We start from the raw sequence: 13,782 nt of genomic DNA on the forward strand, positions 1-13,782 counted from the left end.
GAGAGCTGTAAAATAGCTGCAATCATTTGCTTTATATTGCCCGCTGGGGATTCCGCTTCGTTTCGATAGCTCTGGCGTAGATTGTCCTTTTTGTTTTCAGTGAGGGTTTTTGGAACAAAATTAAATCCTCTGAGACCGATTAAATGTTTCACACCACTGAGTTGCTTTAGAAAAAAGGGACCAACGTCATGGAAGAAATTTTCACTGTAATAAATAATTTTTAGAAGTTCTTTTTTTGGGTTATGATCTAACCAATTCCTCTGAAATGAATCCCTGCAATCCATCTTCGGCCGTTGAATTTTTGTGTGATGCATTGTCCTCTTCTTTCCGAATGACCGAATGGCCTACTAATCGTGTTTCTCCGGGCTGTATCCAAAACGCAACAAAAAAGCGCATGGTTTTCTTTTTTTTTTATTAATTTATGCCAGTATTATTCCGCAAAATATTAATCATTCGCCTAAATTCCAATTCCTCGGTAAACTAGAGTGGTGCCATTGACACCGGTGGCGGAGGCGGCGGCGGCGGCGGTGTTGGTGGCACTGGCGGAGATAACACCAACGAGACGGACGCGGAAAAGGATATGCTCCTGTCGACGGCCGAGTCTTCGGCCTACTCGGCGCAGGAGGTTGCAGCTCGGCTTCGAGTCGACGTCCGGACTGGGCTGCGATGGTCAGAGGCCAACAGCCGCTCGAAGATCGTCGGCTACAACGAGCTCAACGCGCTGGACGATGAGCCACCCTGGATGAAATATGTGCAGCAGTTCAAAAACCCTCTCATTCTTCTGCTGCTGGGTAAGAAAAAGAGTAACTCTGGAAGGCTGGTTTCACAATTTAATCGTGAACGTATTTTTTTTGTGTGTTTTCATCAGGGTCCGCCCTCGTGAGTGCCTGCATGAGACAGTTCGATGACGCGATCAGCATCACCATAGCGATCATAATCGTCGTGACGGTGGCATTCATCCAGGAGTACCGCTCGGAAAAGAGTCTCGAAGAGCTCAAGAAGCTTGTACCACCGGAATGTCACTGGTGAGCAGCGAGCAATCGGCAACAGACATCCTGGCGTGTACCTAAAAGGATACATTTTTTTTTGCAGCCTACGAGAAGGAAGGCTAGAGACGTTCCTGGCCAGAAACCTTGTGCCGGGCGATATCGTTTACCTGAACGTGGGTGACCGCGTGCCGGCCGACATTCGCATCTTCGAGGCGTTCGATTTGTCGATCGACGAGTCGAGCTTTACCGGTGAAACGGAACCGGCGCGCAAAAGCGTCGAGGTGGTGCTGAACGCCAACAACACCAAGAATCACGCCAGCATGAAAAACATTGCCTTCATGGGCACGCTAGTTAGGTGCGGTAATGGAAAGGTACGACAACAACAACACAAGTCCTGGTGCTAGCAGGAGGAAAGTGGTTTTAATGCAATACGCTTCTTTTCCGATGGATTCACAGGGTATCGTAGTTAGTACGGCCGAAAACAGCGAATTCGGGGAGGTCTTCAAGATGATGCAAGCTGAGGAGGCACCGAAAACGCCAATGCAAAAATCGATGGACATTCTTGGCGCGCAGCTGAGCTTCTACTCCTTCTGTATCATCGGCGCCATCATGCTGCTTGGTTGGATACAGGCCAAACCGCTGGTCGAGATGTTCACCATCAGCGTCAGCTTGGCCGTGGCCGCCATTCCAGAGGGTACGTGCTAAAAGCACTCAAGCGGAATATCGTTTTTTTGTAGCTTCCGTAGCCTTGTAAGCGGTTATCCTTCGGCTTCAAACCTCCCACAACGCGCTTTGGCGGGTTTTCTTATTTGCCCGGTAATAAATGGTGCAAACGAATTACGGAAATTTCGCTTGCCAACTAGTACCAAGGGTAGTGGAACAACGCATTTATTATAGTTGCTCCTTCGAAATCACTTTCGGCATTACGATAAATCAAACCGCGGGTGTAGAACCATACCCGGCTGGGTGGTTCGCTCAAACCGAGGCACTGATGAGTCATGCGTTGTTTGTGTGCCCAGTATGTGCCAAAGCATGTTTTTGGTAGCTTGCCAATATTCGAGCGCGATTTGATTTTACTTTCGAGGCGTTCGGATAATAAATTACACTGCCTTTGCTTCTATCGACTGATATTGTTTTTGACATGAAACGGTTTTCTAATGTAATTCAATGGACTCGAGTGTAACTCGATGTAATGTAAATTAATGCTTACACCAACAGATTCGTTTCTATCTCTCGAACCTCAACAAAAAGAAGCACTTTCATAAATATCTTTTCTGTACTAAAACATATTTCTTAAACTTGGAATTGATTTAGAACAAACAAAAACTGGTACAAAAATTGTAAAATAGCTTGTTGGAAATATATCTTACAAATTAACTTTAATCTTTCCTCGTCGTTACAGGTCTCCCAATAGTCGTGACAGTCACACTAGCCCTGGGAGTGATGCGTATGGCCAAGCGCCACTGCATCGTAAAGAAGCTACCGACTGTCGAGACGCTCGGGTGCGTCACCGTCATTTGCTCGGACAAAACCGGTACGATCACGAAAAACGAAATGACCGTAACCGTCATCATAACGTCCGACGGTTACATGGCGGACGTGACCGGCGCCGGCTATAATGACAACGGCGAAATCCACATCCGGGACTGCAACAGCATGGACAATGCGAAGACGAGCATCAACCAGCTGCTGGAAGCGGGCGTTGTGTGCAACAATGCGATCATCCAAAATGACACGTTACTCGGACAACCGACCGAGGGTGCGCTGCTGGCGGCGGCTATGAAAAACGGCCAGTACTCGGCTGCCGACAACTTTCTGCGCATCCAGGAGTACCCGTTTAGCTCCGAGCAGAAGATGATGGCCGTGAAAGCGGTGCCAAAGTACACCAACACCAAGGAAGAGATCTACTTCGTGAAGGGCGCCATCGAGATGGTGTTGCCCCAGTGCACGAAGTTCTGGTACGGTGGGCAGCCGATCACGCTCAGCAAGCAGAACGAAGCGGAATTCCTGCAGGAAGCGTACGAGATCGGACGCAAGGGTTTGCGCGTGCTTGCAATTGCGCGCGGATCGTCCTTCCAGGATCTCGTGTATCTCGGGCTTGTCGGTATAACCGACCCGCCGAGACCGCTGGTACGCGAATCAATCGAAATGCTGCGCTCGAGCGGTGTGCTCGTTAAGATGGTTACCGGAGACTCGCAAGAAACAGCCATGGCCATTGGTAGGTATTTTGGTTGAATAAGTTAGGTTTTTCTTTTTATTAGCATGAATATTACATGGATTGAAGGAGAGAGTTTTTTTATGGAATAACGTCTAACGCGCGGACGTTTCTGTTCGGTTAACCCAGCATTGCCTTGAGACCGTGCAGATGCGGGAACTTGTTCAGCTTGGTCAGGTGCAACTCCTGCGCCTGCACTGGCACGGGCACATGGATCGGTACCTTTACCGGGTATGGCTCCGCAACGGGCAGATCCTTCACTACGATCTCCTCAACGGGCACTTCCTTGATCACTTTAACCACCTTCACGTGGGGAATTTCCTTGATCACCGGCACTTCCCGCAAGAGCTCGACTTCGCGCACTACCTCCACCGGAACTTCAACACGTCGATGCACCACCTTTTCCACCGGCACCTCTTTAATGATCTCCACATCGCGGTACACTGTGATCTCGTTCACGACCGGCACCTCTTTCACTACCGGGACTTCTTTGACGTGCGTCACGACGTGCTCCTCAGGAACCTCCTGGATGTACGGGACCTTAACTTCCTTCACGGTAGATACGCGCTTCTCGATGTGTTGAATCTCCGGCACGGGAATCGGCACCGGAACCGGAACCTCCACTTTGATAATCTTTGCCTGGGTCTGCGATGCGCTCAGTAACGCCAGCATGGCGAGACAAAATACCTGCAAGTGATTGGATGAATGATTATTGTACAGATTACTTTCTTAGTGGCGTTTGTTGTCCACTGCCAACGTACCTGTTTCATGGTGCGTTTTGTTTGCTGACTTTGTGCTCGAATTGATGTATCTTCTTTGAGTGTTGCACTGATAATAAGCTACGGTACCGACCGTCATATGCTTTTATACTTGTCTCCTACCTGTCGCAGTTTGGCGCCATTGGTAAGCACACCCTTTGTGCCTGCCAGTTGCTTATGTGATCGGTATGTGAAAAGGAATGTGCCTTAAGCGTTACTTAACAAGACACTTTGCAAACCTCCAGAACGAGAAATGGTTAGAAAGTAGAGGTTTTCTTTTGGTTTTATTTGATTGTGATTTGATTGAGCTTAAGATTCAGACAAACACAATTTAACATCTTCAACTATTTATTATCTCTTGCAAAGAGAAATATTAGGTTTAGATTGATTAGGTATTGTCCAGTAATCTATCTACTTTTTTACGATGGGTAAAGTTTTCGTAAACGAGCTTTACATTATATATGTGGTTCATGCCTATATTATGCCCGTTTATATTCGTTTTAAATGAACTAGTCATTTGAAAATTGTATACGTTCAGTATAATGTGTGTTTTGGTTCTGTGATGTATGGTATAAATGAATTAATGAAGTTGAATAGTATCAATGAACCTTACATTTGTACTACTAACTTTGTTTCATTCGTCCAAAGAATTCATTTCAATTTTTTTTATATACATCGATACTTTAATTATGCATCACCCATATGATGCTTTATTTTTCGTAAGTTTTCATTACAACTTACCGTTGCACTAAAATATCTTCATGTGATTCATAGCATTTATAAATTTTTGAAAATCCGTTTATTCTAAGTTTCGACTATCATAACTAAGCATATATTTTTTAATTCATATGTTAATACATTTTAATATAACAAATCACTGCATCACTTAATTTAGTCGAATATTGAACGGTACGCAACACGTATTTCAAAAACATGTTGTTTCATGGTTCAGCTAATACAATTTATCATTTCATCACATAGTTCCGGAATTAGCGAAATGAATGTCATTTATTTATGGAATGGAAACTCTCAACATCTCATTTATCCGTCTGTTAGAAATTTATGCATAAATTGAACATCAATTCAAATAAATTACTAAACTAATTTTTAATTTATTTGTAATTTTGATATCCTTCGTCAAATTGATGTAATAGTAATATAAATAACATATATACACACCCTTTTGTCACCCATATATTTTTCCTTTTATCATATCAATAGCTGATAAAAGGAATATTATTGCACGATTCATTTATACGCGCGAATATTTTTTAAATTTCGTATGCTCAATACTTAGTAATAATAATAAATCACTACTAGAAGTAGTGTATATTGATTGCTTTGGCTTGAAATTCCGTTGGCTTGAAGTGCAATTCAAATTGGACGATAGCGTTAATAAATAACCAGTATTTCCAATACCAAATAATGAAGTTGTGAGAATTCTTTCAATTTAGTTTACAATGTAAGATTTTCAAACTTAACTATTTAATTAGGGACAATCATCAACTACACATCCATAATTTCTTTTAGTGAAATAAATATTTTATTGAATATATGCTTTGATAGTAATGCATTCACCAGTCGGTCACATCAATGATTTACGATTTTCTTGAAAAATCCCACCGGATCGTAGTTAGCGGCGTTCGGTAGCAGGTTGTGGAGCTTATCCTTTAGTGACACAACCGGGACTTCGGGTTCGACCGCGACAACTTCCGGAACTGGAGCCGGAACCGTGTAGGGTACCTGAACTTCCTCTGGCTCGTTGTATGGCACCGGGAAGGGCTTCTTGTTGAAGACATACCGCTTGTATGGCACCTCGCGGATCTCCTCGACCTCCTTGATGATCTCGATGTGCTTCTCTACCGGGATGTGCTTGATCTTTTCCACGTGTTTGATCACTTCGTACGGCACCTCGACCTTCTCGATGACTACTTTCTCGATTGGCACCTCGCGGATCACTTCCACTGGGCGTTCGACGACGATCTCCTTTGTCACCGGGACCTGCTTCACCACCTCAACCACCTGCTCCACTTCGACGTGCTTTTCGACAGGCACGCGCTTAATGATCGCTTGCGGCACATGCTTGATAATTTCTCCTTTAGTGTGTTCGATCTTTGGAATGGCAATCGGGACCTTCTTGATCGTTGGCACTGGCACTAATACCGGAAGTGAGATGTCTTTCGTAGCTGCCAGCGCATCAAGCACTGCCGCTATCGTGCAAACGACCAGTAACTAAAGGAAGAGACAAGGACATAAATTTAGTACAGAATTCGATCCTTAGTTGCTCATAGTTGATGGTACTTACAAGTTTCATCTTGCTTATCGATTCGACGACTGCTTTACGAATGATGTACTGCTGTGGGCTTGCTGGCTGCTTTTATACTGACCCTCGGTTCCGTCCCAGGTTATGCCGAACTGGTATTAACCGTACCCAACTTTCACTGACCTTTTGCTTCTTCACCTTTTCGGTAGAGCGAGAAAAGAGTAGCGGTTTTCAAAAGCCATTCTACTTCTTTAACTCTTCTTAAATAATGGGAAAATTATGCTTTTCTTATTACTAAACCTCAACTATTACTAAATTCCATATATACTACTTTAAAATCAATAGTTTTATTTTTCTGGATTTTTTCTTAATGTAACGTATTCAATTATTGATCTATTTTGTACAAATTAAGGTCTTTGTTATATATCCTGCCAAATTATCGAACCTTTAATTCCTCATCAATTTTGTATCATTAATATTACATCATAAAAATGTCTCGATTTCTTTGTAAATTTTTAATTTTTTTATTCATTTACAGCTGCTAAAATTGGACTAGACATCGTACATATGCAGGCCATGTCCGGTCACGATATCGACCAGATGAACGAGATGCAGTTGGAAAAGATGATCAACACAGTCAGCGTGTTCTATCGTGTCACTCCGAAGCATAAGCTTGCGATTGTTAAGGCCCTCCAGCAGAACGGCCACATCGTAGGCATGACGGGCGATGGTGTAAACGATGGTGTGGCATTGAAACGCGCCGATATTGGTATCGCAATGGGCAAGAACGGAACCGATGTGTGCAAGGAAGCTGCCGACATGATCCTGGTAGATGATGACTTCCACACGATCATGTAAGCTCTCGTTACGCTAATTCGCAACTATAGCAATGCTTAGGTTAAGGTGTTTTCAAACGTTTTTCCAGTGCTGCAATCGAGGAGGGCAAGGGCATCTTTTGGAACATTCGAAACTTTGTGCGTTTCCAGCTGAGTACGTCTATAGCGGCCCTCTCACTGATCGCGCTGTCTACGTTGATGGGTATTTCAAACCCACTGAATGCGATGCAAATTCTATGGATTAACATCATCATGGATGGACCACCAGCCCAATCTCTCGGTGTCGAGCCGGTCGATCAAGATGTGCTGAAACAGAAACCACGCAACGTTAAGCAACCAATGATCTCGAAATCACTCATCATCAACGTGCTTCTGTCAGCTGGCATTATTATTCTTGGTACGCTCTGGGTGTTCCAGCGTGAGATGGCCGACGGAACGGGAGTAACCAGCCGCGACACGACCATGACTTTTACCTGTTTCGTGATATTCGACATGTGGAACGCATTGAGCTGTCGATCGCAAACGAAGAGTGTATTTCAGGTTCGTTTATTAGCAATTGATTGTCATATTAATGTAAGAGTATCGCCTTAAAATTAATACAATATGTTTTATGATTGCAGATTGGTCTTTTCACAAATCGGATGTTCCTGCTAGCGGTCGCGTTTTCGCTGCTTGGCCAGCTGCTGGTCATCTATTTCCCCCCGCTGCAGATGGTGTTCCAAACGGAGGCCCTCTCGGCAATGGATCTACTCTTTCTCGTGTCGCTCACGTCGAGCGTCTTCATCGTGTCCGAGCTAAAGAAGTGGTTCGAGCGCACCATGGAGCGACGAATGTACCGCAAGCGCCCCGAGCTCGACTTCGTATGACAAACAGCTCCCAAAGATGCTGGAAGATTGCACAAGGACTAAACAGTGAAGGACAAAATAAATCGAAAAACTGTAATCGACCGAGAGAGCGAGCGGCCACCGAATGTTGGATGATCGTATGACCCTTACGCATCGTTCGATTACCATCACCGGATCATCCGGATAGCAGCTGAGACCATCTCTCGCGCCTTTCGTTTCGGAAGGATTTTCGGTTGCGGTTGCGGCTGCTACTACTGAGTAACAACACCACCACTACCACCGAAGATAATAACCAATAGACGACAGCAGGTACACAGAACGACGACGAATGACGATCGACGACAAATTTCTCACGACGTGAGGGCAGGAATCTAGACGAGGAGAGCTTGTAAACTTTATTTTTTTCCATTTATGGATCGGAACTTGAATCATTATCATAAGCGGGAAAAACACTGAGATACATGAAACAAAATTCCAAACTAAGCGAACAACCGAATCCCAACTACCGCACTACCGAAGTAGATGCCATGTTCCGGCAATCCCGCCACTGCACGGTATCCTAATCTAAATCTTAACATCTATTGACTGACCATTCTATTGGATTGATTTATAGATAGTACCCAATTTAAACTCCGGTGCGTGTTTGGAACAAGGGGGAAAATATGAAACTAAATCAAGGAGGAGAACTTCAGTAAGGCTATTATAGAAGTAAAGAAGCAATGGGAACAAACCGAGAAAAAGCTATACTACATGGGGTACATAGCTTGTCGACACAGTTTTGCTAGTAATATCCGGTTATACAAGAAATTACCGAGCCGTGCGCTTAAAAGATACGCAATCCTACCTAACCGTATTACGGAACATTCTCACAAAAAGAACATTCAATGAACACATAGAACACATCTATTATAACCTCATTGTTCACGTGTCAAGATACATTACGTGTTATCAGAGGGACTCAGTACCAATGCACTGGTTTTATGACTTAAACTTTTCGTTTTTTTAGTTTGACCTCCACTCAATCGTCTGGGGTTGGAAAAAGTGAAAATTCTTTACGTCAGGCTTAAACTTATGCTCAAACAATCTCGCTGTATGTAGGAACTATTGTGTGTGCCTTTTTGTTAAACTAGCTTAAATTAAGATGAACGTTTCCGTTTTGTTTTCAACTACTTGACTCCGCTGTCAACGCGGTCGTTTGCGGTTTCTCTTCATCCTTAGATTATATTTATCAAATTGTGCGTGAGAATGAGTGGACACAGTTTAAGGCTAGTAAGTAGGACGGAAAAATATGACTGGAATGAAGTAAACTCGAGGAAGCAGTAACGAGCGATAAGAATGAACGGTACACAATCAGGTTTATTAGTAAGCTATTGTTCGTTTAAGTATTATTTAGCAAAAGGAAGAAGGATAAAACTTTTCAATTATTTGAAACGTGCAGTCCGTGGAAAGAACTACGGTGGCGCAGATTGCAGCTAAACAAAAGAGGAGCGCTTGGTGGCTGTGCATTCACTGACACAAAACGGTACTATAAAGATAAATTATCACATGGAAATATGGTTTTTGGTTTATTTTGTGTGTAGTTTTATTTGTTTCATCGTTTGTCTATTTCGTTTGCTGGTCCAAAGAATTTAGTTTACTGTTCTTTTATTTCACACATGTTTGTTTTACTAATATTTACCTCTTTTCTTTGTTCGTCGTTTGTTTTTATGAGTATGATTTTTTCTGTACATTTTTTATCAATTTATAATATTTTTATATTTATTTATTTGCAAATTATTTGAATTTAAGCTGCAGAGAGTAACTACCGTACCCAACAGACCGGGATTCCTAAGGGAAATAAGCTGGAATATGTTTGTTCCACAGCCATGCAGCAGAGGAAACGGAAGTGCAGGGTTTTTTGTTTTGAGCTTCTAAGCAAAAACCGTGAACACGTGAAGCGACAATATACGGAGAAACTGGTGAGTAAGTTTGAACGATCTTAACACCGAATTAACCTGGAAAGCTAGCAAAGGCACTCGGCACCAGTTTTCCTAATTATTTCCTATCGCTCTATACATTACTCGCTACGGTGGTATGAAATAACTCTAAGTAATAATGTGATATAACAGTAACCTAGCACAGTCTTGATGGTTTTCCAACTCGAGCGTCGAATGGAATGTGTGCTTTGAGTGGGCTAGCAACTTCGAATAATTGTCATACGGATGCAGACGTGTGGTATGCTTTATGTAACATTTTGGGATAATCGATGCGTACAGCAAATGGTATGCGAAATGCCAACCGATGGGCTCTTCCGCATCTGGTTATGGAAAACTAATAATCGAGTTGGGTATGCGAATTTCAAATTTTCACTTACACCATCAAACCGCCCGAACGTTGAGTGGTTATGTGGTTTATTATTGTCGGAATGCTAAGTGAAAGTATGTCTATGTAGTTAGGAAACTCTTCATCTATGCGGCATGACCCACGCATCATAGAGATGGAGGGAGGGCAATTGAAATGATGGAGAACAATAATTTGTATCGCTTTTTATTTATGTTATTTATTTGCACCTGCTGTCACGTGTTCCTATATGAATCTCAACCCTTCTTTATTGTGTATTTGCTCCCAAGTCCTTCCCCTAAACCCAACGACTTGAAATGTCCGTAAAAGAGAAAAAAAATACTACATATTTTAAAGCAGGCCTCTCTCTTAAAGCATATATTGCAACAAACAAACATTTGAAGTTGATCGGAATCGGTAGTCTTCTAAGGGATTATACGGCAAGCTGAAACTAAGATCGCAGCCTTACGAGATAAAGAAAAAAAAACACAAAGAAACGGATAGATACATTGAAGGAACAACCCGTTTGAAACAAATTCGAGACATACAAAGAGATGGGTGTAGCCACAAAACCAACCAACTAAAACCTCGATCGAGCTCAACAGCAACAGTTAAAAAAACGAACATGTCTTTTGCGAAGTGGAAAAGTGCAATTTTTCTAGCATGAAATGGGAGCATTAGCAGGAACCGATGAACGCGAGAAGAAACCATAATTGAAGAATCACTCAGTGAAAGTGAGGAATGAAACGGAAACGTATGAGTTAAATGTAGTCAGAACAAAGCAGCACAAAGCACGGCACAGTGGAGCACAGCAAATAATGTGTTCTACACTCACTAGAAACACACAATTGTGGTTTGAGACAGCTTCGGTCTACGAGCGATACGGGCGGAGACAAATTGGGCAAACGGGTTTTGAAACCCCATAATGACACCAGGCCGTTTTTGCGTTCGTCTAGACGACACCACGTGCACCAGCGCTTTGCAAGAAATAGCGTGTAGTCTGCTGTAGTTCAATAGAAAAGAAATTGAAATAACTGCATCACGCAAAAACCCCACACTCATACTGTGTTTCGAACATGAAAAGCGAAGCGAATGTAATAGGTTTGGGAAAGAGTTTGAGCAAACAGAACGTGACATAAATCATGTGTTTTAAAAAAATGCACCATTCATGCAAGTATGCACCATTCACTACATTCCATCGCCATTATGTGCACTTCATCGTCCACCATCGAGCATGGTCATGAGAGTAGCCAACTCTCCGTTAGGGGCACCATCGATTTCAGTCGGCTTGCAAGGTTAGCCGGATCATTTTCAGTCCCGGTTCCATGTTAGAATAATTTCGATAATCCCGAACAAAGAGCAATCTGCTTGTTCAATTCGCACAGTCATACACATCATTCATCCATTCAGTAGCACGGATCATTCGCATAACTCATAACACATATCATACGCGGTATCAATCAACGATTTAGCACAAAAGCTACATATTTTTCACCCTCGAGAACCAGAACCCCGCTCCAATCGAATCAAAATTATAAATCCTTCATAGATTAGAGTCCCATGAAAAAAAAATCAAACAACGTCCTTATGGGAAGGTGCTCTGATTTTTTAGTTTAATTAACTGCTCTGCTGACATGCAGACGAATCAATTCATCCACAAAATACCGCTCACGAACTTATCCCGTTGATCGGAATCATCGACCAAACCGTCATCGTCCTCATGCCGCAAACATTATCATCCAAACTCATGGAAATTATCACACACCATCTACCCTAGCGTCACCCCAAAGGAGAGTGGCGGCTTAAAAAACTATCCTGCTTAAATTGGTACACTTCATTTCATCGTTCTGAATCGTAGCGATATTTCGTGGTAAGGTAAATTGTAACACTAAACAAATGGCACGTAAACATAACATAATAATGCGTATAAAGCAACTAAAATGTGTGAAGCGATGTAAATGAAGGAGTAAGGGGAAAAAAGGATTCGTTTAATGCATAATTTAGCAAAAGCTCCTAGCAGCTAAGCAGAGAAAACCCCAATCATTTGAAAACATGTAAAACTTGAACATGAACTAACAATCATGCATATTTATCGAAAGCAAAATAATACTATTTATTGATAAGCCCGCTCTGGTGTGAAGCCGGTGGGAGTGGGAATAGAAATCTGAAAGTAAACTATGAACTATAAATACATATTTACTCTGTCTCGATCGGTTGCGTAGCATGAACGGGAAACAACCGACTATATTATATGCGTTCGTCAAAAAAGCGAACACTCCTTTCCCTACAAAACAAAAAAAAGGAAGCATGATTTAATGGTAAAAGTAAAAAGCTATATTTATACGTTCGAATGCTCGTTTTATATTCTCTGGAGAACAAAAAAAAACGTTTCGTACGAGAATGAACGGACGCGCAAAAGGCGAAACAAACCGGCATTCCTCTCTTTCAACAAACCTAAAAGTAAACATTGAAACAATAAGTAAAGCAAATTGGTACAGTAAAACCATCAGTCGATGTCATAAAACCATATTTATAAAACTCACACTGGTGAGGATGGTTATATCGTACGAGCTCTGCAAGAGGAAAGAACGACTTGAACTTTTTCACGGTTTTGGAAAACAATCTTTTATTTACGATTGTGTCAATGGCCGTTAGTCGTAGTGCAAACTCAAAGATCATTGAAAGCGACCGATTTAAATTTAAAAAAAACTATTTGTCCATACGAGCTAAAACTGATTTGTTTCTGCGGAAAATATGCTAAGGAACGTATAAAACTAGTTCGTGTTACGCTTAAATGTTTAAACAAAGAACAGACAAAAATCGTCAAGATATCGAACAGCCAAGATTGGGGACGCACTTTCTGTTTGATACATCTTAGGTTGGTGTGCCATCAAAACGGTGGAGCTAATAGGGAACGATTGAATACGGCGAATGCTGACTTCCATCGATAATTCTGCAACTCAAGAACATTGCAAAGATTCGAACGGATATATGATGTAATGAAAAAGCGGCTTCAAAGACCGCTGGGAAAAGACCTATGGGAACTAAACGCAAATACACGCTATGATGAAACGGAAAAAGTGTGAAATGCAACAAACCAAAATTTGATGCAATAAATGGCACATACCTATTAAATCTATGGGATCTTTCTATCTATGGGGTATCTATGGGAAATCTGTGTACTTTATATAAAATTTTTAAAACATTTTTTCCCGCTATCCGACTAAATTTGGTTGCTAGGCATTTTTATCATTTTTGCTGCAGAGGACACATTTTGAACTGACAGTCTATCTGACAGAATTTAAGCACGTCGGAAGGAATTTCTTCAATTCCAATCCATTTTAATGAACCAATAATTGATTGGGTTATATCCATTAGCGATGTACATAGAAAAATACAGTATAAAGCGTTATTATTACGTTTAAAATGCCCACCCAGTAAATAACCGGAGTTACATCCCGTTTTGAATCCGGTATATGTCGGAAAATGTGCAGTACTGAAGGTGGCATAGTAAATATACCATATAATTGCCAGATAACCGTTTACATCGGTTGCCT

The 13,782-nt window shown here is 42.0% G+C and overlaps 3 protein-coding genes across 3 annotated transcripts; 1 reads left to right on the forward strand and 2 right to left on the reverse strand.

Annotated features, from left to right (window-relative positions):
* Positions 1-565: 565 nt before the first annotated feature.
* LOC128720115 (calcium-transporting ATPase type 2C member 1) lies at positions 566-9,449 on the forward strand. Its single transcript, XM_053813761.1, has 8 exons — positions 566-791; positions 869-1,025; positions 1,093-1,360; positions 1,446-1,683; positions 2,392-3,207; positions 6,764-7,079; positions 7,151-7,601; positions 7,682-9,449. Exons 1-8 carry the CDS (start codon positions 581-583, stop codon positions 7,925-7,927), a joined length of 2,703 nt encoding a protein of 900 aa, XP_053669736.1. The 5' UTR covers positions 566-580; the 3' UTR covers positions 7,928-9,449.
* Positions 3,225-4,003, reverse strand: LOC128720130 (mantle protein-like). Its single transcript, XM_053813775.1, has 2 exons — positions 3,966-4,003; positions 3,225-3,891 (listed from the first exon to the last, which is right to left on the reverse strand). The coding sequence occupies exons 1-2, from the start codon at positions 3,972-3,974 to the stop codon at positions 3,325-3,327; spliced, it is 576 nt and encodes a 191-aa protein (XP_053669750.1). The 5' UTR covers positions 3,975-4,003; the 3' UTR covers positions 3,225-3,324.
* LOC128720129 (mantle protein-like) lies at positions 5,553-6,276 on the reverse strand. The gene is made up of 2 exons (XM_053813774.1): positions 6,268-6,276; positions 5,553-6,194 (listed from the first exon to the last, which is right to left on the reverse strand). The coding sequence occupies exons 1-2, from the start codon at positions 6,274-6,276 to the stop codon at positions 5,553-5,555; spliced, it is 651 nt and encodes a 216-aa protein (XP_053669749.1).
* Positions 9,450-13,782: the final 4,333 nt, after the last annotated feature.

Source organism: Anopheles nili, chromosome 2 (assembly GCF_943737925.1).
Source record: "Anopheles nili chromosome 2, idAnoNiliSN_F5_01, whole genome shotgun sequence".
NCBI classification, from domain to species: Eukaryota; Metazoa; Arthropoda; class Insecta; order Diptera; family Culicidae; genus Anopheles; species Anopheles nili.

Coding starts and splice junctions, on each gene's coding strand:
- LOC128720115 (XM_053813761.1), top strand. CDS start 581: ATGCTCCTGTCGACGGCCGAGTCTTCGGCCTACTCGGCGCAGGAGGTT. Junction 3,208..6,763: donor AGAAACAGCCATGGCCATTG/GTAGGTATTTTG, acceptor ATTCATTTACAG/CTGCTAAAATTGGACTAGAC. Junction 7,080..7,150: donor GATGACTTCCACACGATCAT/GTAAGCTCTCGT, acceptor ACGTTTTTCCAG/TGCTGCAATCGAGGAGGGCA.